General features: G+C 43.7%; 1 protein-coding gene across 3 annotated transcripts in view; it reads left to right on the top strand.

Annotated features, from left to right (window-relative positions):
- The window catches only part of TMEM91 (transmembrane protein 91), a 375,921-nt gene that overhangs the window by 343,199 nt on the left and 6,238 nt on the right, over positions 1-26,484 (top strand). For all 3 annotated transcript variants that reach the window (XM_069644396.1, XM_069644394.1, XM_069644395.1), the window contains one exon: positions 4,471-4,614. In XM_069644396.1, the coding sequence (XP_069500497.1) occupies positions 4,471-4,614 (144 nt within the window). The remainder of the gene's footprint in view (positions 1-4,470; positions 4,615-26,484) is intronic.

Below are 26,484 nucleotides of genomic sequence, written 5' to 3'. Positions count from 1 at the left end.
CTGGGGGGTGAGGGATGGAGGGGTGGTAGGAGAGGGGGGAGTTGAAGAGAGATGGAAGACACCTGTCAACAAGTAGAAGGTTGGGCTGAGAGCCCTGGGCCATGATAGTGCCATTAATTGTGCATTTGGAAGATGCAAAGTGAGCCAAGAGCACTTCCCATCTAATTCCACCGGCAATGGGAGAGGAGGTGAAAGGGGAGAGGACAGAAACCATATGGGGAGTCCATAAGTCAGAAGAATGGACAGAAAAGAGAATGTCAGTGATAGTCTGTCTGGAGGAAGCATTGATGTGGGTGTCTGTTATGGGCAGATCAAGGTTGGAGCTCAGGAGTTCCTTTTTAAGTTTCTTCCTTTTAGACTTCGTGAGAGAGGGAGGATAGGTGATGGATAAGCAATTAGAGTGGATAGGGGAGACAGAGATCACCATAGAGGCAGAGACGAAAAAGGGAGTGGGGGGCACTAGAAGCACTTTGCAACAATAGAATCTCACCAGGTGGCAAAGCAGACAATTATCAATGAGCACACTGGAAATGCCCAGATTCACAGATCATTAACAAGTTGGAAAGCACACCTGAATTCGAATTTTGCTAGAAGCACTAGACAGCGGTTGTCCATAATTTAACCAAATCAGAAATGTCAGAAGGAGAAAAAAACAAATGTCATTTGAACGAAAATGTATTTTGTTTATTTCTCCTGCAGAAATTTCTGGTAACCAGCACCCCATTACCTTACTTACCTTTTTGCGGCGCACTTCGCTGAGTGTCGCCGACTCCCCCATCCCTCTGAAACGGCACTTCCCTTCACTTCCGTGCATGGGAACTGGTACCGCAGGGTCCTTTATCTTTCTTTTTTTGTACTTTATTTTTTACAGAGTGGGGGACATGATGCGATTTTAGTGAACAAGGAACAAGGACGCGGGCGAAATCTCCGCAGCCCCGACCCCCCTTGTTCACTATAATGGCACTGAATAGGATATTTATTCAACATTTTCGGCTGTTCTAAATTTTCGTTCAGCCAAAATTCGAACAAATATCCCGTTCATTTCTTTTCTCTTTTTTTTCTTCAGATTCCCTAAACAGCAGTACAAAATAGTGGATGTACAGATGGAAGCACACCTGAATTCGAATTAGGCCAGTAAACACTAAAAAGCAGTAGAAAAAGGGGGATGTACAGTTGGAAGCGTACCTAAATTCGAATTATGGCAGTAAGCACTAAAAATCAGTAGAAAAAGGTGGATGTACAGTTGGAAGCGTACCTAAATTCGAATTAGGCCAGTAAGCACTAAAAGGCACTATAAAAAGGTGGATGAGCAGTTGGAAGCACACCTAAATTCGAATTATGCCAGTAAGCACTAAAAAGCAGTACAAATGGTGGATTCACAGTTGGAAGCGTACCTAAATTCGAATTATGCCAGTAAGCAATAAGAAACATTACAAAATGGTTGATGCACAGCTGGAAGCCCACCTGGGAATAGAAAATTAATTTTACATATTTCTTTTTGCTTTTCTTTTTCTCGAAGCAGGGTATTAAGAAAGTAGTAGAGGGCATTCAGTAGGAGGCAGAACACGTTGAACATTTCAATTGGGGAAGAGATTAGAGGTTATAGTTAGACATGTAGCAAAAGGAGCAGGAAATCCAGAGCAGTTCAAGGGAGGTGTGTAGACCAGAACAATGAGAACCATGTTGCTTATCAGAGCAATAGTAAAGTCATGATTTTGTTCGTGGTCAAACGCACAGTAGACCAAATCAGTGTGAATCCTTTGGGAGCATTGCCAAGAGGCAAAGGGACAAGGATTAGTAGCAGGGAGAGTTGCGCCCTCCAGCTCCAAAAAGGGCCAGACAGGGGCCTTAGTGAGGCCCTTGGCGAGGTGGCAGCTTTCACCTGCTGGCTCCTAGGATTGGCTCTTTGGGGGTAAGGCTGGCCAATCAGAGGTGCAGCTGTGATGGCAGTGAAAGCATTCCTCCACTTGAGGAAGCAGCCGCCATCTGTGAAGTGAATCAATGTATTAAATTCACACTGCCCAGCTGGGCTCAGCAAGGTTCACAATGAATAAATCACAAAAAGAGCTGCAACATAAGGCTTCAAAGATCTTCCAGCAAAATTAAGCGTGTGCAGAGCGCTCATCGCTCAGCATTCAATTTCAGGTGCAACTTGCATGATAAAGCCCATCTGGGCATACCTCATCAGGAGAATTGGACACGCTTCTCCTACATGCACGAGGCGATGATCTGAGGCGGTGTTCTGGGCCTCAATGCTTCATGCCGGCTTGTAGTGAGGAAAAAAATTGTTTCAGCAAAATCGAACCTGCTAAGGGGGTGTGCTCGTTTTGGGCTGCTTCCTGTTGCATGCAGACACAGACATAGGACACCCCTGTGCAGTAAATATGTTCCTGCTATGCTTTTCACATTTTATATATGCCAGACTACTTGACTACTCTTAATATTATTTGTTGTCTCTAGCCTTTGTTTCAATTACTTGGACCCTACACCGGAGGATCCCTAACCAATTGTTCATCTTCCCAGACCTATGTAAACCACCATATTCTGGGTCTGCTTCATAGTCTGCTATACATATATACACTGTTTCTGTTTGAAATGACATCCCTGTTTCTCAAATAAATACAAATTCAAATAAAATGGCTGTATAACAGGGAAAATGTAGTCAAATGTCATCATAATGCATCGAAATAAGAGAAAGGATACAGGCTGAAAGAGCAGACCTACATATCATGATGGAATTTACAATATAACCTAATTACATCAGAAACAACCTTCACATGATTGAAAATTGCTAAAACTAACACAAGAAATTGATAGCTAGTGTACACTCATGAAAATGGGTTCCTTTCATTGGCAGCTGATCAATGTTTAAGTAAGGGTATATTTGTTGGAAAAGACGAAGATGACATGAGGTATTACTGACGATACAGTTCAGGGGGAGAGAAAAATCAAGATTGCACTCAAAATAGATCCAAAGCATTTTGGCCATAGGTAAAATAGTAAAGAATGTGAGTCCAATTGTAAAAATGATAGCCAATACGTGTGAGGTGACTTACCAAGGTATACTATGGCAATCTCAGGTTGTAAGGTGCTTAAACTGAGCCAGTTTTCCTGCATCAATATACAGTGTCCAAACTGTGGACACTGCTATCCCCTGCACACAGTTTTCCTGCATCCAGGTTTTTATTTGACGAATATTGTCCACAAAAAGATTATTGCCATTCGGAAACACCTCTGAGTTTAAATAATAGTTGGGTGTCATTAGCATAGCATGCAATATCCATATTAGAGAGCAGATCCTGAAAGCACTTGGCATAGATACTAAGCAACAGGGGGACAGTGACGAGCCACCGGGAATTGCCCGTTTGGGCGACAGAAGAGAAGGAATCAAAAAAGAACAAAGCTGAATTTGGCACAATGGCCACAGAACCCAGTCTTTGAGGCCTCTCTTGCATCTAACATGGCTGTCTCAGTACCCCTTAGAGGTCTGACGCTAAATTGATACTCCACTCACAGATTAGGAGATTCAACAAAGTCTGGAAGCTGCATTGTCCCTACTTTTCTTCTGTAGTGATGGGTCTGTAATTACCTGGAAAATCAGGGTCCAGAGTTTGATTTATTAATATAGGTGAAATCCATGGGTGTCAAGGGCCGATGGAATGATGCCTGTTGAACGGGAGCCATTAATTACATTTAAGATAGATGGTAGAACAGCATCAATGCAGTCCTGTAAAATCTAAGTAGGGGTGGGATTAACTCGGCATGCGGTAGATTTTAGTGAAGTAACTATTTGACGCAGTTGAGCAGGAAGTATTTCTTTAATATCAAATTTGTGTTAAGTTTTAATATTCAATTGAGGGACAGCAGTGTTTAGAGAGATACACTCGTGAATCAGATCGGTTTGCCTTGTATACACATTGTTGTTATAGTGCAGTTCAAAGTATATGCCAGCACTGCCTTTAAAACATGATTCCATGGAGCCAGTGCACAATATATACAAGGACTGACCTTTACATATATTAAGAGGCCGGCTCACCATATTTGTCAGCTTTGTCTTCAAACCCTGCGTCATGCAACCAGTGCACAATACATTACACACAGTGTCAATTGTAAAACACATTTTCATGGTTTACATGCCAGGTCTCCCCCAGCACACACAAACGTACACACACATACACATAGCTATGCATGCACGTACACAGACATACGCACACTTTAGCACAGTCCTCGCACACACACCCAGTGTTTAGTTTTTCAAACATATTATTCAGCCCGCGTCATATGTGCTGAAACTGAAAGCATGCAGAGAAGTTGATTAACACAACCTGAATGTGTCCCACCTCAACAGAGACCACAGGACATGGATGTGCAACCTTTGGCTCAGTGTAAATGCATGATATTTTCAGAGCTATGTGTGTGATACGCTATAGTTTATGCTCTTATGCGTCTTCATTTTTTTCTGCTTTCCAGAATGACTCATCGAGCGAGAGCGACACTGACAGCGAGAGCAATTTTTCCATGATTATCCCTCAGGATTACCTGGGATTGGCTGTATTCTCTATGCTCTGCTGCTTCTGGCCCTTGGGGATCGCTGCATTTTACCTGTCCCAGAAAGTAAGTGACACTGTGATTAGGGATAAGCCGGGGGAATCACGGGCACGAGGGGGACTTCGAGAGCAGCTTCCGCCAGCCTATTTCTGTATCCCTGGAAGGAAGCACCACGCTGGTGCAGCTCATTGCACTCAGCAGAGAGGGCACTCACTTTTGCATCCAGACCTTAACTATTTCCTGTAAAGCACCCATTGAGAATCGTTCATGGTTGTGGTAATGCTCACATAGAACAGAGACATTCTTACTTATAGAGGACGCCATCCGGAGCATTACCCCCACAACACACTAAAACCAGTTAGTTGAGCGCACACTAAAACCAGTTAGTTGAGCGCACCGGCGAACCAAGTGCTGGATCAAGGCTCATTGGGCCTCATTTTTCCCGTGCGGTCAAGGAGCTGTCAGGACCATGCGTAAAGGGTTTACAGGTGGTTAACGCCACCTTTAACACTGGCGATTTCATGTATTTTGGCAAAGTGGGGGTCACAGATTGAAGTTTATGGTCACACTACCCCCATCCTCTCCACCTGTTAAATGTGGAGTATCTGCTGGCGCAGAACCTCTGAATGCCTATGGAATCCATGTAAATGCCCCCATCATGCTGGTCCATGGGTGAGGCATTTCCCTCTTGGAAATGGGTGTAAAGCAACATGGAAACCGGATTCCACCCCAACTTCCTTGTTACTTTAACGTCCTTTTCCAAAAGGAATCAACATTGCACTGAGGAGTCTGCATGTGGTCCCCTCCATGCAAAAAAAGGGTGCTTAAAATATGACACCCGTTTTAAACTCTACTGAGCCAATTTTTCTTGGATACGAATTTAAAAAAACAGGGATAGGCATAGAAAGGTTTCATGGAAACAGAAAGATACATATCATTTTCTATAGGCTGACAAGGTATTTTCAGAAAATTTACATTCTTAGTGCTATTTATTCTTTCATAAAAAGGTTTACTTCCCTAAGTGGAAAGCAGGAGACTTCCCAAATGTTCTGTGAAAAGATATTAGCATCAGGGCGGGGTAGCCAGCCAATCAGGTTGCTTGGATCGCAGGTTTAATCCATCGTTCCAAGTAGCCTGATGGCTGCTCCACTGCCTCGCCATCTGCCCCCCACCCTCCTCTACCCTCTAGTCACTGTTCCCTTCCCTCCCGACCTCCTATCCCACTCACCTTATTCTTTCAGCAGTGGTGCAAGCGTCGCCACCATTCCACCCTCCCAAGCCACCAAGGAAATGGAAGCGGGCACCTCAAGGAGCCCTGTCTTCCAGGTCAACGCAGCCATCTTAGGTAAGCATTTTATAGGAATGAACAGGACGCCGCAAGCATGTCCCGTTCATTCATACAAAAATACATTGCTGAAGCACTCCCAGCTTCTTCAATGGGCTTGTGTCATCGTTTAAATCAGACCACCCAAAGTTGTGGAGTGTGTTGCAGGCAGCTGCTTTGTCCTTGGTTGTAGGTTCAGAGACCTTCTGGCACTTCCTAGCCAGGAGGATTTCTGCATAGCCTAGCAGGACACGCTATGTGCTGGCTGGGTAACGGTTCTGTGGCAGTTGGAGGGTCCTTTGAGTTCTATATCTCACTCTGTTTTCTGGGAGATGTTTAGGGGAGGGATCTTGCTTCTCTCTTTGGATATCTTGGCCTTCCTCACTGTCAGAAGCTGTAAGGCAATCTGCACCTTCATCCAGGGTCCAAGGTTGAGTTCTTCCTGATACTTCTTGCAAAGTTTTCAGATGATCTGCTTAAAGAGGGGCTCCAGCCCTCTTTTAAAGCCAAGTGGGCTACATTGAGTGGTTTAGGCCAAACCTACCCTAATGTACCAATCCTAGGGTGCCTATCAGCAATCTCCTGTATGTGTGAGGTCATAACCAGAGTGTGTTGTAACAGGAAAGGTAGGGGGATGAAAACAGGAACAAGGTGTTCCCCAGAACTAAAATGGCAGACACCTTCTCTCAACAGAAAGCTCTGGCCACACTCTCTTGTGACACTCCATATTCATGTCTGTTGTGTTCAAAGAGTCTTTCCGGTTAATGGTTCTCTCTATGTGGTCCCTGCAGCGACACCAGACTCTCTGGCTCCTGCAAACCACATTCTTGTACCTTATGAACTGAGTCCCCCTAGCGCAGTGGTCTTCAAACTTTTTTGGCCAGGGCCCCCCTGAGCAAAATTTGGGCAGGTCGGGACCCCCCAGAAATGCCAAATGGACAGTATATATTGCGCGCCGTCACCTGCTCCCATCAAAGTCGCTGGGCTCCCTCATCCCACTCCTACCCAGTCGCTGGTCTCTCCCCACCCCATCACACACCCAGGGCTCTCCCCACTCTGCTCCCATCACTATCCCATGGTTCCCGCCCATTGTGCTCCCACCATAGTCCCTCGGTTCCCCCATCCCGTTCCCAACACAGTCTGAGGGCCAGTGGCGGCTGGTGAATCTTTTTTAAGTGGAGGGGCATTAAGGGGAGGTTCGGGGGGGTTTCCCCCTGTGAATTTTTTTTTAAATAATAGGTTAAAATGTTGCATTGTAGAGCATACTTTTAACAAAAAATGGGTAAATAGCCAAACAGTTTGCAATTGTTGCTGGGAGTCCAGGGGGCAGGCATTGATATTTTATTTCTATCGCGCTCGTACACAAGTGTTTCAGAGCGTGACAAGGCAAGGGAGGGGAACAGAGGAGAATAAAACAGCGATCTTACTAGGCCCAGTGACATTGAGAACGCGCAAGTGTGAGGGGAAAAGTGCATGGAAGGGGGGAGAAGTGGAAAGTGCGAAGCAGAGGAGAAACAGATAAATAACAATAAATAAATAATAAAGGCAACAAACAGTGGTAGTGCAGCCAGCAATTTGCAAGTGCTACGTTTAAGGCAGCAGACAGGGTAGGTCTGATAAGTGCAGGAAGAAAGATGGTTCTCCTCAAGTTTTAGAGTGGCAGGGCGCTGTTCCAGAGGGAGGCCCCAGCCGAAGACGGAGATCTACCCCCAGCTCGTTTCTTTGATAAACGACTGACCCTGAGGGAGTTGGAGGTAGAGGAGTGAAGAGCTCGAGAGGGGAGGTATTTGCGGAGGAATAGCTGAAGGTATTTTGGACCGAGGCCCCAGAAAGCCTTGTGGACAAGGCAGAGGGTTTTGAATGATAGATGTCCGGTAAAAAGATACCATCCCTGTCCCCTGGGCCCCACTGGTCCTAACACAATGAACATGATTATGTGTATATGCAAGGCGCTGCACATTCATACAGCAATCACTCTATCATTCACATGAGCATCCATCACCATACACTCACTCATAACGCATCCATACACATGTTTAAATAAAAACAATGAACATAAATGTACCTTCTGCATTGGCCTGTGTGTGGGTGCTGCTCCAGCTGCTCTGTCCGTATGTGCGAGGAGGCGCAGGAGCTCCCCCTCGGACATACAGACATGCAGTGCCCCAGCCAGCATTTCCAATGAGCTATGCAATGCTGGCGAAGCAAAACGCCCCAGCACTTGCATGGCTCAGTGAGCATGTGCGGCTGGGGAACTAAACTGAACTGTCAAAGGGAAACAGTGTTTCCCTTTGACAGTTCAGCCAGCCCAGGAGCACTCCATTAGCTGGATAAAGCAGCTGAGGGAGTGCTCACTGTTTCACTGGGCTGGCTCCTTAGCTCCTCCATAATGGGTGAGGGGCCACTATGCAGTTAGTAATGTTGACCATTGTTGCTGAATATATCACAATTTACTTACATTTTAACACAAAGCACCCCTTTGGGTACTATTGAAACAGTGGGCTTCATAACTACTCTGGCGGTAGCTGTGCCGGTAAAACCGGCACGGCTGCCACTGGAGTTGCATCCGGGTCTGGCACCCGCGAATGGGCAATTACTAGGTCATGCCGAGTTAGGCGGACATGATAATTGCCCTTTCGAAGGTGCCGGTAGATCCCCATTCCCATTTGAGCCCCATATGGCTCAAATGGGAAGGGGGAGCTCGGATGCACCGGCACCGTTAATAACGGTGCCGGTGCATCTGACGAGCTGAGGTCAGACCTGGCGGGGGCTGTCAAGCACCCACGAGCACAACTCTTACTATGGCGGAACGGTAGCAACGGTGCCGGTAGCTTACCAGCACCGTTGTTACTGGTCCGCCATAGTAGTAATGAGGCCCAGTCTGTGACTAAAGGAATGAATATCCATTTACAACTGTGGGCCACTTTTTCATTGTTGCCTGAGACAGTTTCATGCTTCAGCCCGCCCATGTGGGCCACCCCCGCCCATTTCTTCCAATCTAAAAAAAAACAAAAAACAAAAAAAAAAAATCTTTTTTCATGCTGAGCTCTCAGGGCCCCCCTGGGATGCACCCGCGGACCCCTAGGGGGTCGCGACCCACAGTTTGAATACCACTGCCCTAGCGGGATGGCTTACTGTAAACAGCAGTCCAGATATGACGGCTCACTGGAATTGATACAGAGGGTGGGAGCTGGCTTCAGGTTGACACAGTTACATATGAAAGGTTGTTGGGTTTCCTGTCTCTTTTGTTAACCTCTGCAGCCAGGCACCATGTGGGCCTGTTTGAAGTACCCTCTATTGGTATCTTATTCGCTGCCACCAGCTGCAGGACCTAACAAAAGAGCATGATGGATCCATGGAACCATTATTAGTTAATCAAGCTGGCCCCGGCAGGGGGAAGCTGGACCATCCCCCTTCCTGGAGATGACATAGTGCACTCTTGGCTGTCACATTCCAACTAAATAAGACAGTGCAGACAATGCTTGTAGGTTGTGTCCACCCAGAGTACACAGGTGTATGCGTTTGTCGTGGTGTGAGAATAGGAAAATGTGTATGGATTAGCCCCACACATTTTCCATTTAATAATACATTTTTAAAAAGTGCAGGCGTGTGCAGGCCCACCATGCAGATGGTCGAATTCCTCACAATCACACAGCAGAACTATATAGAGAGAAGAGAGAGAAGATGGAAGGGCACTTACAGTGCAGAGACAGTGCAGGGACTAACCACATGGAGATTACTGAGGATACGTGAAATCAAAACATGGAATATTTATAAAACACTCAGTGTCAATTTTCTTCCTACGGACTGTCATCTTCAGCAGTGAAGATGTCAGTAAATGACATTGAATGAAATCAGCCCTCTATTCAGCAGGCAGCCCTTGTAGAAATCAACCCACGATAAAGTAGTCGTGTGAAAACTCAGCAAAGTGCAGGCAGTCCTTACCAAAGGTACTCATACCTGTAAGCAGTCAACTCCCATTGGGCAGACATTACTGCATGTTCAGTTGGTCTCCAGAAATGATTTCGCTAACGCTGTGGTATTCAAACTTTTCTGACTGCTTCTATTTTCTGTTAAATGCTTATTATTTCTTTTAAAAACAGCCCCAGAACGCCTTTCAAAAGCATCACCTGCCTCCCCTCTACATATCCTTCAGTCCCCTCTAAGGTGGCCAGTCCAGTCCCACAGTCTGAAGACCACAGCCCTATTGCCTGAATGTTTACTAAGCAGCCATCTTGGAACAATCCTCCTCTATAAGCAGGCCCTCTTATGTAACACTTTTGCCCTTCCCTGGGCCCCTCGGTAGTCATCTCACTAAACCATGAGCATTGGCTAATGTTCTTGTTTCAACGTGTTTTGGCACATGAGACATAAAGGACAATCTAGGAATGGGGACTAATAATAGAATTCGCAAAGTTTTAGAAGTACAGCGGAAGGATATTGTTTGAATAACGATTCTACTATGAAGGTCAAGAGAATTTCATGATTAGGGAGCCAGGAAAGAGAAGGTCTTTCCTGTTGTGCATTGCAGCTTATGAAGTAGTGATCATGAACCCAGGTGAGAGGAATACACAGAGCACGGGAAGGGAGATACCGAGAGAGCCCACTCCGAATCAAAGTGGGGCCAAGCCTACAGTAAGCACACTAAGGACGCTGGCAGATGCAGCCTCGTTTTGAAGATAATGGACATAGAAAAAAACGCATGGAAAGGGGGAGTTCCGTGTCTTTTCTTTCCCATTGGGTATGAACATCCTCTGTGCTGTAGGAATCTGACACAGAAACTCTGGCCTGCTAGCATCTCTGTGGGACCAGCATGCTGATGGCTGCAGAGAGGCTAGGTATCTGTGCCTTCCTCTGCCTGCTGAAAAGCAGGTGTAAGCCAGTACTGATCTCCATAAAGTGAAATCCGCATAGACTAGTAACAAGCACGGGATCCATGGATCTCTCCAACCTGCCCATGCAGATTATCTCGATGATCCAGCAGGGTGGCCTGGACCGAAGAGGCTGATACTGTCAGCCACTGTCTGGCTGATGCTGTGGGTTCATTAAAATAGGACCCACAGGGCTTTAAATTGCATGGGAAAGTGTTGTAATGGAAACCTGGTCATTGTTGTTTGGCCAGGGTTCCAGATTGTATTACAGTTGGTGGGGGCTTAGTAGTGGTGTGTCTTCTTTTTGGCCTCATTCAAGTTCATCTGTGAGTGTGCCATGAAGCAGTAGTGTGTGTGATGAGTGTGTAATGAGGGAGTGGTTAAGGGGGTGTGAGCAGCATTGAGGTGGTTCAGAACCTGTGGTCCAGGGTCACAGTACGGTGGTGGGGTCAGAACCTGTTATCCAGGGTGGATGTACCGTGGCGGGGTCAGTCCCTGGTGACCAGTGTCGCACACCAAGGATCAGGTTGCTGCCAGTCAAATTGAGAGATTATGCCTGGAAGGGTGTGAGTGTTTGAGTATTACTTTTATATGCCATGGTACTTATCATGTTTATTAGCGTTTCATTCTTTACAGTCAGTTGTTAACATTTTGTGTCAGTGGCTCATTTCTTCATCTCTTTGGTTACATTTTCTGTCCTTCTTTCCTACTCCTCCCCTTTTCATTTTCTGTTTTGGTGTGTTTTGTCAAGGGAGGGAGAAGTGTGGTAATGGAAACCTGGTCGTTGTTCTTTGTCCAGGGTTCCAGATTCTATAACAGTTGGTGGCGGCTAAGTGGCAGTGCGGCCACAGAGTCCTTTATGTCAAATTAACCATTGTTTGCTTGACCTATCTGTCTGCTCCCATTTCTTCAGAACGCAAGAAAGTGTAATAATATTGGATGAAATGCAACCGCAACATCAGGCTCCTCTGGGTCTCGAGATGCAGCATTCAGGATCATCTGCAATTTGTGCAGTTGATAGAGGTGAAACCTCAGACAACGGAAACTGAAATTGTTATGTTATCAGCTGCTTATATAGTGCACAAATCCTGAGGCATAAAGGTTGGCAAGTCATGAATGGTTTTGATGGATTCTGGTAAAGAATTCCTTAGTTTGGCATCCTGGACAGAGAAACCTATTCCAACAGCTGAAGTATAGCCATCTGGCCTCCTTTTTTATTATCGCCCTGAGGCCTACGGGTTAGTGGTGTTATAGAAAAGGGAAGATAGATAGATAGATAGATAGATAGATAGATAGATAGATAGATAGATAGATAGATAGATAGATAGATAGATAGATAGATAGATCTGTACCTAAGTGTGTAATAAGAGAGCAGGGGGAAGTAAGAAGTGCAAAGATGTGTCCTGAAACATCGACAAATTAGGTTTCTGTTTCTATACAATATATGTGCTGAAAGGGAGGAGAGCATAAATGAGTAATTTCCGGTTTAACTATATGAGTGTTTAGGAGTTTCATAAACGTTAAAAGATCATTGATGTCCCTCGAATTAATATATTCCATAAAGTCAATGCCAAAATGGAAAAGGAGCAAATGCCCCAGTTTGTAAGGTTAGTTTTGGGGATAAAAGGAAGTCTGGGAGAAGTAATTTATTTTGTAGTTCAAAGATTACAACTTTCTAAATTTTAATTTACATTTTTTGTATTATGTTTTATTGGTTAAATATAACTTTTAAGACGATCACATAACAGTAGAAATTAATTTCACACACTGGATAGAAAAGCCAGAAAATGACATTAAAACAGACCATTTCCTCGTGCTAGAACTAATATAAGCTTGTTTAAGATTTTACCTAAAAACAAATAAAATGCATATTGAATATAACACTTTTAAAAGACCTAAACAAGTTGTTATGCATTAGAAACCAAGATATTCAATTTAAACATTTCAAAATGTCATGCCACATGTAAAAGAGTGTAAAATTAATGACCAGGTTATCTCCAATGTATGGTAAGGACCAAAATTAGACTAATTAAACAAACAGAAGGTGTTGTGTTGTTTCTGGATCATGGTCACACAACCTACAAAGACGTTCTTTATAAGGGATCTTTACCCATGCTCCTCTATTAACCATGTTTGGAAGCTGGTTCAGCCTTAAGTGCATTATAAATCTTCGTACATTGCTGTTCTGTACATTTTTAATGTAGGCACAAGTCGAATTAACCACAAAGGTCTGCTTAGAGTAAGTAGCATAGTTAGACTTCCCTGACAAGTAGACAGTGCGTTTATTTCGGTCCCAGATCTAGTTCAGAGAATTTGGTAGCCAAGTTCTCTTCTGGGAGACAGATACATCCTATTTGTATAAGAAATTAGCAATTTCACTATGCCGTTGCCTTAAGGCAGGACAACTAACCAAGCTGCCAATATGATGCAGAAAATATGAATACAAAGATTTTAAGTTTCCCTGGCTCATCATTAGCTTAGTATAGAAGGTACTTGCCACAATCATTTTACTCGTGGATAGAGATATTAATCCGAGTTCGAAGCAAGTTGCATCCATCAGGACTGCTTGAGATAGACCTAGAGCACCTTTCCAGAGCTTCCCTTTCAATAAATCTAGCCAGGCAGTTTCCTTATAGTGAACACGTTTAATACATATAGTATAATTAGGACAATGCATGAGTTATACAACTTTACAAGGCCTTCCACTGAGTAACCGCCAGGATTAGAGATAAAGGATTTTATTGCTTTGAATTTAGCAGCTGTTTTTGTGACTACAAATTTATAAAAGCACTCTTTATCTAGTTTGTTAGATATTAAGAAACCAAGGTATAAGTAACTGGACACGTCTTCTAATGATGTATTCTGTACTGTTCAATTACATCTTTTTATATTTCTACGGTTTGAATTTATAGTCATGATTTTTGTTTTTGATAAATTAAGTTTTAGGTTATAATTTGCAGAGTATAATTCGAGGGCTGAGAGTCTGTGTTGTAAACCCAGTGCTGTTTGGTCATGTAGGGTGATGTCATCCGCGTATGACAGCCAAGTAATTGGTTGAGTTTGTATATGCGGTGGATGATTTTTACAGTTCTTAAACACCTCCTCCAAACCAGCAATATAAATGTTAAAATACACAGGGGCTAAGGTGCAATCTTGTTTCAAGCCTTAATTCACTGACACATGCTCACTTAATGTACCTTCTTGATCTAGTTGAATCTGAATTGTATTTTTGGCATATAGCGACTTTGCAAATAATAGAATTTGGGGGTGTAATTTACCCTTTTCCATCTTTTCCCATAAGATCTGCCTATCTACCATGTCAAATGTTTGATAAAGTGCTATACCCCTTGCAAAACCCAGTTATTTGGTTGCTAAGGATATTCTGTTTCATGATCCATGAGTTGATGTAACTTAAAAGCAGATTGCAAAAAATCTTGTCACTGGATTCAATCATTGCTAAAATTCTATAGTTGGATGGAGAGTCCCTCGCACCTTTTTTGTATATCGGAACCAGCAATGAATTGTTCCAAGACCTTGGTAAAATTCCTGTTTGAGTCATCTCAAGGAAGATGACATAAAGAATACTAGCCCATATTTTTGGCTGAGCCTTAAATAAGATATTTGGGAGGCCATTGGGTCCCGGTGCTCACAAGGGTTTTAGTTTTTTTATAATTTTCGTAATGTCATCCTGTGTGAAAGTGAAAAACTTTTGATCACATATTTCCAGGTAACAGGGATTACCCTCAATAATTCCATCCCTATAATATAGTGATAACATGTAGTTTTGCCATTCTAGATTTGATATTGGATTAATTTCTCTTATTTTTGTTAAGCCAGAATTGTGTTTGTTAAACAAGTGCCAAAATGTCTACATATCTTTGCGTCTCAGAGTAAGATACATGGTTTGTCATTGAGCTGATGTAATCGTTCCCCTGTACATTCTATGCCAGTTCTTAAACGCATATTAAGTTTGTTTACCTCGCAAATTTGTGTACAATGGTCATGCATGTATTTCTATATCCATCGTATATCAGTTCTTAACTCTTTTTTTCTTTTAACAATAGTTTAGTCATAAACATTTTTATGTGGGTAGTGGTTAAAAGTGATCTTTTTGTTGGCTATTTAGAGATTCTTTTAGAGATGTCTTAACAATTTGGCAGATATTTTCTATATTACTAACGGTCGGGACAGAATCAGCACTCAGAGCATTTAATAGCAAACAGTTGATTTTCTGCAAATGATTTTCTGTCCAGCTAATACGGTTGCATTGGGGATTCAAGGCAAAGTTTCTCAGCATTTGTTCTTTACAAGGTTTTGGGTTCGCATGGATGGAAAATTCCATCATAACATGGTCACTTAGACTGTTAGGTATAAGCTTGAACCAGTCCATCCATGTGAAGCCCTTGTAGTCTGTCAGGATTGGATCAATCCAGGAGTAAGACCGACCATTGGACCAAGTATAAAACAGATTGTTTGTATTAACATTTACAATTGTTGTATTTTTCTGAAAAACATCCAATGATTCAAATCTAAAGCTGGTTTCTCATCACCCCTCCCATATCCTAAAATCATTTTCCACATAAGAATATTCTTGGATGAAGGCCACCTTATTATCTAGGAAGCAAGGGTGCTGATAATTGAAGTCTCAGGATGATGAAAAAATAACTGTTTGGGTGAATTGCTTTCCAATTGTCTAACATCATTTCCATATTATTGGTGATAGCTTTTATGTTGTCTTTGCCTGGTGGGCTATATACGTTAATCAGAAAATGGCAACAGTTTCCTTGCCCCTGCCAACTTCCAACTCTACCACCAGAATAAATTTGGAATTTAAATTGAGGATAAGTTCTTTGGCTTTCAGGTGCGATTCAATCGCAGCTATTAGACCCCCAAACGGTCCACTGTGCTTGTGTTTTCACACATCTCATTGAAAGATGACATAACCATTGATATACAAATTTGCTCTAACCTAAGTCTATTATAGTCAAAACATTTGAGTACCTAAATGGTTGGTCATAAAAGATTGGTAACTCTTTGTGTTCCAAGATCGGACCACAATCTGGGGCGGAGGTGGCTCCACTAGTCATTATACTCCTTCAAGGACCTTTAATGAGCAGCCAAATTGCTTCTCTGATATAGTTGCTTTCATTTGCAATGCAGAGACTACTTTGATTACAATATAATTGATGTAATCCGCTGAAAGCGTTTCCGTCACCCTTTTTGGTCCAGGAGCCTGTATTTCTTTTAAAGGGGCTGTTTTTTTTGTTTTTTAAACTCATATCCCATACTTAAAAAACTCAGTGCTTGAGTCATAACGAGTTCAGTGATAATGGGGGGGGGAAATTGAGTACCTCCCAATTAGGCTCCCAAGCTGTATGCGGGACCTCTTCTCATTTCAATTCTGTCGTTGTAATCTTAGAGTTTGAAGACGGTGTATGAGTTCGAGGATGTTAGATCGTTTCCGGAAAGGACTAGCTGAGGTAGCATACAAGTCTACCACCATTACCTGAGTAGTGGAAATATCAGAGAAAATGGTAAGTAAATCTTCTTTAGAATTATTGATGGCTTTCCCTTGAAACGGGTAATTTTGCAGCTGTATTTCCTCTCCAATTCACTGTGTTGCTTCATTAACTTCTGAGATATCTGATAAACTCTCTTTACCTTTCCACCCTTTTTCACCATCAGGAATTATGCCAGAGCTGCTTTCTTTACAACAGTCCCACCTTGGGGGAAGTGAAGAAATGGGCTCTAGTTTTCTCTGCATCTTCCGGTTAACTCGTGGGACAAGTGTTGTGGGATATCAGTTTTAAGCCAAGTATATAGCCATGTTGTTTACTTCCCTGCTTATTTGTTAGTGTTCCAAGGTTTATTGAAGGTTTCTGGCCTGGGTTTTCTGCTGTTTGGCCCTGGGTAGCAGCGTGCAGGGCTACAGTCGATTTACATTTTTGCTTGTTTCCCACAGCTGTGTTTGGGTTAGTAAATCTCTCCTTCTGCTTTTGTTTGCCACCAGCCTTTCCTCCAGAGGTAGTTTGTGTGTCATGTATGGTTATAGTCTCACATTTACAGATTTGCCCACCCAAGGGCTCGTTTCCCCTAGAGGCCTGAGTAGTGGCAAACAGAGCATATGCTTTTGCGAGTTCTGCTTTTAAGAAAAGCTGTTCCTTATGGATAGATTTACATAGCATAAGCAGCGAATTGAGACTGGTTAAGATTTCAGATTCAGTATCGAGTTCTTCGGAGCAAAAGGAGGAGGAAGGAGAATCACTATCTTCCTTTTGCCATGGTGAAGCATATGCATCCATGGCAATGGCTCTGAGGTCAGGAGAGTTTTTCAAATCAGTGGCTTGTGGTCTATGTGTAGTAGGAGACTGGCAGTTTTGCATCAATGCCAGAGGTGGAGAGTTTAAAAAATGTGATTCAGCCTACAATGACAAGCCTACTTCCAAAGGTTCTTGTTTACTTAGTGGATTCAAAGGCTGAGGGACAGACAAGCCAGGGGTAATCATTGTCTCCATGCAGTCTGGCATAGGTAAGTCTATATTTTTGACCTGCATGGTCAGTTTGAGGAAGGGTGCGATTTTTCCTCTGCTGTTCTCACTAATTTTGTTCAGCTCACCGATGGAGTTTATCACTCCTGCTACTAATGATTTTGTGGGTTTTGATACTTTCTTTTGTGCCTTTTTCCTCAGATTACGGGAGACGCTTTGCACATTGTGCGAGTGGAGTGCAAAGGGTATTTACAGTGACTGCTGGCATTCCTTTAAAATAACGTCTTTCTGAGAGGCAGTTGTGCTTTGCAGAGATTATGTAATAATTTAGCACATAAAAGGGTCCGCTAAAAAATCAATTCAAGACGGAATTTCCACAGTTGTCTTTTTAGAGGCAGGAGTTCTTTCTTTAATAAACATGCAAGGTAAATGTCATGTTCACGTTTAGGGGAGCAGGAGTTTGCAAAGGACAGGAAGACAGGAGGCAAGAGGCTCAAAGGTCGTAGACCCGCAGTCACCTCTTACAAAACAAACGAGGCTGGAGGCAAGATCAAAAGTTGTAGACCCACAGTCACCTCTTATAAAAAACAAAGGAGGCTGGAGGAAAGAGGCTCAAATGTCATATACCCACAGTCACCTCTTACAGTTCAATTATGTCCTCTAAAAGTGCCTTGGAAGAGGCAACTGTTTTGTGGGAAAATCTGGGTGCAGTCGTGGAGTAAGAGGAAGTCTAACCTTTATAGGGCTGCACAGGTGGAGTTGGATCAATGTTTAATGTCAGCCTGCAAGCTCACCAGCGTCCCCAGCAACCAGTTATGCCACTTCTTGTCCACGCCACACTCCACGCCTGTTTGATGCAGGTATAGTGTTACAGGCACACCAGCAGCACGAGGTTCCTCCTCTTCACAAAGAAAATAGCAAAAAGACTCCACAGCAACCACTTATGCCACTTCTTGTCCACCTAAATAGACGTGTATTACCTTGCTGATCTGAATAGCCAGGCTCAGTTGCTGTTCCAGTAGTACCCTGTTGCTGGCTGGGGGTGTGCCTGAGAGCTTTATTTGGAATGTATCTGGGTCAGTGATAGTGCTATGCCTTGCACTGTTTCTGGTCTGCCCGTTCTGCTGGCCACTCTGTGTGAGTCTTCGACTGGTGCCGTGTGATGACGCATGAGCAGCTCATATAATGTTGGGTGAGTGTTTGTTGAATGAATGCTCCATGTGTATGTCAGCTGATATGAGTGAGGTGGACGGTGGGCATCTTTTTTTTAAAATGTTATTAACATGGTATGGTTTATTACAAACCTTGCATGATACATTCCTTTAAACTAATTAATCCTTGAAAAAACAATACAAATCAAAGTACAAATCAAGAGGGAAGGTGCAGGGAAGGAAGACCAAGAAAGAAATAGCAGAATGTACCACATTCCACACAAATAAATACTTTCCCCCCACATAATTCCTTATGTGGCTCCCAGAATCTTTCAATGTTGTACCCACCCTCTCCCCATGCCCTAACCCTCTACCATCCTACAACAATGCTAAAACTTCTATGAAAAATGTAGTTATTCATAATACCATCGGAACCTTTTCTCCCAAAATAGCCAATTTCCACCATTCCTCACTAGTAAGAGACCTATACTGGGACACTGTTTCGTTCATAAATGGCCTTCTAGTCTCGACAAGGCCGACACAATACAATGTTTTATTGATTCTACTGGAATCTCCACCAGGGGGTTAAGGTCTCCCTGTCTCTTCTGGTCCAAAGGACCTCTTTTTTGGGCAGAATATTTAGCCTCAGTCTTCAGAAAACATTTCTATGTCTCGGGCTAGGAAATTTTATAAGGTACTTTGGTAGTTGATTTATTGCCCTCTGTTAAAAACTCAGATTGAGAGGTAGTTTATATGTTAGTCTTTTTGAAATGGGTTCGAACCAATCAAGTATTTGCAACTGATGTTTTGCTTTCTCTGGTTGGTTAACAGAGTGTCATATTTTAATTCCATTGCTTCAAGACTATCTCTGCACCTAGTTTTCCATTGATCAACAATTTCATGCCTTGGCGCGTCTCCTCCACTCTTATTGCACCTTATTATATTGAGAGGAGGTGGATTATTACCCCCTGTACATGTCCTGTATAGGCTCAATGACTTCCATTTAACCATAGATTGAAGGGACTGCAATCCCAATTCATATCTGATTAGAGCCACAGGTAAGGAATTCAACACGTTCAACGCTCTCCTCCAAAAGATGCCCTCTATGTGTCTAAAAAATTAAATGGAATATTCAGGGCTATTTCCACTCCATAAAATAAAATGCGTATAACCTTTTGCTTTTAAAAGATTGCAACGGGCACCAGCGTGAATTTGCCACATTTTTTCAGTATCATTTTAGTCTGGCTCGCCAATCTAGTGCATTTGCACCTAAACTCATTAGTCCGTAACTTCTGATTTAGGTCATTATTAATAAAAACTACTAAATAGGTTATTAACTCTACGCATTTGATCTTCTGTATACCTATATACCACATTACTTTCTGCTTAGACTTCCTCCTTACATTAGTAAATGCCAAAATTTTCATTTTAGATATCTTTATTCTCAACTCATTGGACTCAAAGTACATGTTCAACTTAGTAAGCCTCCTTTGTCGGCCTATTGGCGTTTGTTCAATCACAACCAAGTTGTCCGCTTACATGACCCATGGGATTTCCTGTTTATAGAGTTGAGGCGGAAAAGCTATAAACTCTTCTTGGCTGGAGGCTATATCTGAAAGAAATAGATTGAAGAGTCTGGGTGCCAAGGGGTATCCCTGCTTCAGTCCCCTGTGTGTTGGAATAGAGGCTGATAATAAGCCTTTATCTGTCCTTCTAACCTGAATGTAAGTGCCTGAGTAAATACTCTGAATAGCTTCCAAAAGATCTGTCAGACATGACCACCTTGACAGCTTTCCCCAGAGTATCTCCCTGTTGATGCTATCAAAGGCTTGGGCCAAATCTATAAAGGCCAGATATACCTTCTGTTTGTTCTTCAGACCTCCCGCTTTAAGTACATTTAGCAGGAAGAGATTCAGACCTGTTCCCACCCTCGGGACAAATCCTGCTTGTCTTATGTCACTGAGGCCCGAGTCCTGCAACCATGTATTCAGCTGCTTCAATGATCCTGAGGCAAAGATTTTTCCCCAGAGTATCTAGTAGGGCAATGGGCCTATAATTCCTAGGATTGTCCCTTTCACCTTTCTTATAAATGGGGACAATCAAAGCTGTCCTCCACAAGGGTGGTACATGCCTAACAGCCAATATATGTCTAAATAGAGTCAAAGAGGAGTCCGTCCATTCTTCTGGGTTTTGTTTAAGGATATTGTTGTTTAGGCCATCTGGCCGTGCTGCTCTAGAGGGGTTTCATTTTATTATTTGATCTCTTATATCTGCGTTGTCCAATTCAATTGACCACGGAGAAACAATTCTTTTGTGTGTTCAAGACTGCATCCTGATCCGAGGGTGCAAAGAGATCGGTTAAATTCCGAATCCTTGACTTCTCTGCGATCTGCGATCACTGATGTCAGGGACGCCAGTTGGAATGTGGCATTGTTATTCAGCAATTTCCAGAGATCTTGTGTATTTTTATTAGCTAGGGCCTTCATAATGGCTTCTGAGTCCTCTTGAAACCACTGGGCTTTAGAGACCAACAGCCAATTTCTATATTGTTGTTTCCTTATATGTTTTAGCTTTCATTTATCCTCGGTTTGCTGTTGTTCTACATAGTGCAGGTTGGGAACTAGTGATCTTTTCGTCTACTCACCATCTTGCTTGAAAAGTGTAACCTCTTAAATTCTTGTTCATCCCCCGGGTATGATTTCTGCTGGAAAGCCAATAATACACTAGAATGATTTACCACACCGAATTATTGTCTAGAACTCCCTGGAGTTTTGATGAGATCTCCCTCACATCCTTGGGAAGAATTCTTAGACTGTTCCCCCCTGATTAACCTGTAAGGAGTCCCCTGATGCTTCCATACGAACCTGCGTTGGTTTCCCAAAGGTAAGTATAAAAAAACTGTGATATCTGCTTTCTGTGGGCATAACTTCCAGGGTACTCAGCCACTCATACAAGTCATTGGAAGCAAACATATAATCTGGATGGGCAGTTTGTGAGCCCCTTTACCAAGTGATTTCCCTAGGAATATCTTTTATATTACTGTTTAGCAGGGTAATATTCCATTCCTTTAACTCTGATACCCACAAGCATGCTTCCTTTGATAGTTTGGACATAGATAGTTGTAATCCCTCAACATCAAGACATGTGATGTTGAGGTCTCCACATATCAAAGTATACGCATCGTTGTTTTCCAGATTTACCTCATCAAGAGCTTTAATCAGTGTCTCTACAAACTCATCATCTCCTATTCCTGCCGGATTCCAGTACACATTGAAAATAAGTAGTATCTGGGGGGCCCTATCCTTCTCCCTTGTCCAAGATAGCACCACTTGTTGTATGAACGAATTCAAACTTCTAAACTCCAAGACCCTACAAAGGCCCCCCCTCTTCAGCAATGTAATAAGACCCGCTGAGGGTCTCCCGCTATTTTTAACCATCACCGGGGTAAAACAGATGTTGAATCCCTCACAGAAAGGTTTAGATACAATCCATGTTTCCTGCATGCATATTAATTCCAGAGATGCAACATCTAACCCCTCATCACTAAATAAGTGGTTGAAGCCCCTGGTATTGCATGTGGCCAGAGACAAAGGGGCCTTCCTAGGTGTCTGGATGTTATAGGCCAGACTTCTGAGCTAGCTAAACTGCCAACCAACCCCAATCATCATTGGAATCCAGGGGTTTCACAATCGTAAGGGGCTGGGTAATGTTTCTCCCTTTTCCCACCTGACTTCCAAATGTGACTTTCAGACGGACTCACACCCCTCCCAACAATGATCTTAACTTTTCCATTGGGGGTTCGGCCTTCTCTATTTCTGGACTCTTGCGTGACTTTTCCCGAGTTGTAAGGGATATGTTGCATGCAGGGAATTGGTTATAAATGGTTTTGGAATGATAACATCTTTTCTCTATTAGCTCAAAGACCAGAGGAAGAAAATCCATAGCGGTTTCAGGCAGACAATCTTTCACCAACACAGAAGACAAATGAAGTGTCACCCAGTCAAAGCGGCCCTCTTCTATGAACTCCGCAATCTTAATATCGTCCGGGTCAATAAACCTAAGTCTAGGTGAGCAAGGAAGTTATAAAACATTTTGCCTATTCATTATTAATCCATCCCTTTCTGGTATCATTCGTTCAATAGTGAGAAATATATTATTTTTTTTCCATTCACTATTTCGATTTTTGCCTCTCTGATCTTCTTTCGACGAGTTGTGGATCAATGGCCATTGATGACTATCAATGTCAGTGAGATAATGTTGCTTTCCAGAAGTCATCTTTTTTGCTCCAAAGTACAAAATGGGGGGATCTCTCTTGTGCGCCCGTCTGGTCCTCAGATGGAATCGCAGGACTTGTTCCCTTTACCCTGTTTTCATAATGTGAGTTGATTTGACTTTGTTCCAGCCGCTCCACCTCAAATGTTACATTAGGTGGATCTCCCCTCTCCAAAGAAGTTTCCTCGGAATAAGTCAAAAGATTCATCAACTGTAGTATATCTTCATCTGACACATCTTGGTGCAACTGATATGCTACATCTCTACCACTTCTTTCTGTTGGGGCCTGGCCCTTTCTTGTTGAATTGGTCACCAGTCTGTGTGTATAATGGAGCGATAGATTTCTCAAAAATGCTCTAGAGCCACACGGATGTCAATTTTTGCCAGCCTGCTGATTTTTCTTTTTTTTGGCTGATTAGCTGAGCTTTTTCGTTTTTCTTGTGTGCCCTCGGATTTTTTTTCAAACACAACAGATACTTTTGGCTCTTCACTGGATCTGCTATCTACTGTTGAACAAGGGGCCGACTTCTGAGGAGTGTCTATGACCGACTCTTCCTCACACAAGTCTGCATTCACACTTTGCATGAGTCCATCTTCTAATGGCACATTTCCTTTGTTCATAGCATGGGGGGAAATATACCCGGACTTCTTCGGGTTTACTCTCCTCTTCTCTCCACCTACAGGCTTGAATGAATGTTGACATGACTACATATAGGCTTGTTCGCCTTCCAGCAGTTCTGGAAGTGCAAGCCGACTCTGTGCGTTCTTCTGTTGCCTTACCATTTCATTTGCTCCATGATTGAGGTCATCAGTGTAGATTTTTCAGTTGTTGCACCTCTCGCTAGGGTCGAACAGCCAAGTTTGCCACTGGGCCGTCAGCTCCGCCTCTTTGTCAAGTCTGGACTGGACTGTTCCCAAAAAAAGATTCTAGAAAGATTAATTTGGTGTGGGACATTGCCAAGAGGGTGGCTTGCTCCTTGATATTTTCTTGTAAACTCTCATATAGTTTTACAAAAGGATTCATGGTCACTGCCAAAGATGCCACAATCACATTTTGAAGTTGTACCAGGTCCATCCCTCCATTAGGTAACTGAGAGTGCGCTAGAGGCCGTCTTCTTTTTGAGAATGAATGATTGGTCTGCGAGCCACTTGATTCCGAGGAGTCAGAGATCTCGCACCAAGGGGAATAAGTAGGAGACGTCTGTAAATCCAAAGGCAGCTCCCGTATGACCTCCTTAGACTGTTGAATTTGGGACTGGTTTACTTGAACGATTGTTTCCCCAATTTAATATTAGGGTCCTGAAATATAAACTTGGACCCCTCCTTTGCACTGATAACAATTTCTGTCAAGGCAGCCGACTCCACTTGCCTCCCTGAGTGGCCAGTAGATGAAGTAGTCACACCATTAAACGCACTGAGTCTTCTCTGATAGGAACGCGCAGTATTAAGTAATTCTGTGGCTAATCTTATTGCCAGAGCTGTATGCTGTTGCTCAAGCCTCGACACCGAGGTCAAGGACGAGTGTGAAGATATTGGAGTCACTATGCCCTCCATCTCAGCAGGGGTAGTGTAATCCACAGAGTTATGTCTATTGAATACATCTTCAAGGTATATGAAATTCTCCACCCGCAGTTATTCCATCATTAAGGAGAGCACCCCCTTCTCTTTGCTTTTCTCAGTGCTTTCACTCGCCAGCTCCAGGTCCTGGCCCACTCCCAATTGCTTTGCAATCAGATCCCACACTGGGCCATCTAAACCCCACCCCCTGTGGGTCTAGATCAACTGGACTCAGCCCCTCATACCGGGTTGTTAACCGCTGCTGAGCTTGGGATTTTCCTTCAAGCTCGAGTGAAGAGATCTTGAGCATTACGCTTCTATAGTCATCATCTATACCCACAGCTCTCACCCCATCTTTCCCTGGAGCCTCCCAGCTTCGAGGTGAGTTAATACCTCCATTACCATGGGTCACCACCATAACTGATTGGTCTAATGGGAGGGGTCAGCGTTGACCAGGAGACAGCATCCGCGGAAACACCAATTCGTGCAACAGCTCTCCCAGGCCCCCTACCTCATGGGTTTGGCTTGCATTATTTAAATTCAGGTCTTCGAGTTCTTTCTGGTGTTTGACCTGCTGTCTTGTGGGAGGATGCGTGTGCGACATGGCTCAAAAAGTTCAACTGTGTATCACAAGTGGACTTTAGAAGCTTAACAGTCTCGGTCAAAACCAAACGCTTGGATGGACGAGTTTAAGAAACAAGACGTGAGATGTAGGAACTGTGCCGACTAGGATGGTAAAAGAGTCCTACCATAAGATTTCCAACCCTCCCAGCCAGGTTAGTACTGCCAGTTCCGTTTGAGCGTGATTTCCCACCAGCTTCACCAAGCTTTAGCTTTCCTTGATAGAGTTTCGTGATAGAGTTCAATCCAGACTCTGGGTTCCGGTCCTTCAGTTAGTTATGAGACGTCCGCACACTTAAAGGTGGCTCTGTTGGGGAAAGGCTGAGATCCCTCGACCCCTTGGGGGTGGGGGGGGGTTGTTGCTCCAACAAATCCAAAATCTCCCTGTTTCCTCAGTCAGCTAGTCTAGCTCCCAGCGCATCTCTGCCAAAAATGGAAAAACACTTGCACCTCACTCCGCTCTCGCTCCGCTCGGAGATGAGGCTGAGATTATATAGACACACCTCCAGGGATAGCAGCCACTGCAGACAGACTGCTTCCAGGAACGTTGTGTCCAAAGAAACAACACAGCAAAACCCTCTCACGTCAATCCGCTCTCGCTCCGCTCAGAGATGAGGCTGAGATTATGTAGAGACACCTCCAGGGATAGCAGCCACTGCAGACAGACTGCTTACAGGAACTTCGTGTCCAAAGAAACAACACGGCAAAACGCTCTCGCCTCACTCCGCTCAGAGATGAGGCTGAGATTATGTAGACACACCTCCAGGGATAGCAGCCAATGCAGACAGACGGCTTGCAGGAACGCCGTGTCCAAAGAAACAACACGGCAAAACACTCTCGCCTCACTCTGCTCGGAGATGAGGCTGAGATTATGTAGACACACCTCCAGGGATAGCAGCCACTGCAAACAGATTGCTTGCAGGAACGCCGTGTCCAAAGAAACAACACAGCGAAACCCTCTCACATCAATCTGCTCTCGCTCCGCTCAGAGATGAGGCTGAGATTATGTAGACACACCTCCAGGGATAGCAGCCACTGCAGACAGACGGCTTGCAGGAACGCCATGTCCAAAGAAACAACACAGCAAAACACTCTCGCCTCACTCTGCTCGGAGATGAGGCTGAGATTATGTAGACACACCTCCAGGGATAGCAGCCACTGCAGACAGACTGCTTGCAGGAACGCCGTGTCCAAAGAAACAACACGGCAAAACACTCTCGCCACACTCTGCTCTCGGTAGGAATTGCCTATGGGTACATGCAGTGTTATGGCTTAAAAACTTAACTGGAAGAATAAAACCTTACTCTAAAACTACTCCCTGCCTGCTGAGCATCCCTGTGTCACCCAAAGCACTCAGAATACCATACTGGTGACAAAGTACTGAAGCAGAATCACGTTGGAGTTATAGTGAGGTCTTCAGGGGACGCCGACCGGCCATCGCCCAGGGATGGATGCTGTGCTGCGACTTATTGGAAAACAAACTTTAGAGTTATAATGGGGAAGAGACCTTGAAAGTGAAAGCTTTTGCCGCTCATCCTAGTTGACATCTGGCTGTACATTAAACAGTGGTGTGGTGTGATTCTTTAAGTAAGCAACGCTGTGTTGTCCCTGGTCCAGCAGAATGATGCTCTGGCTTGAAACTGAATTGTGTT

The sequence above is a fragment of the Ambystoma mexicanum genome, chromosome 2p, assembly GCF_040938575.1.
Source record: "Ambystoma mexicanum isolate Mex_15411 chromosome 2p, UKY_AmexF1_1, whole genome shotgun sequence".
NCBI lineage: Eukaryota > Metazoa > Chordata > Amphibia > Caudata > Ambystomatidae > Ambystoma > Ambystoma mexicanum.
The sequence above is the reverse complement of the archived record's forward strand: the minus strand, read 5'-3'. Positions and strand labels throughout refer to the sequence as shown.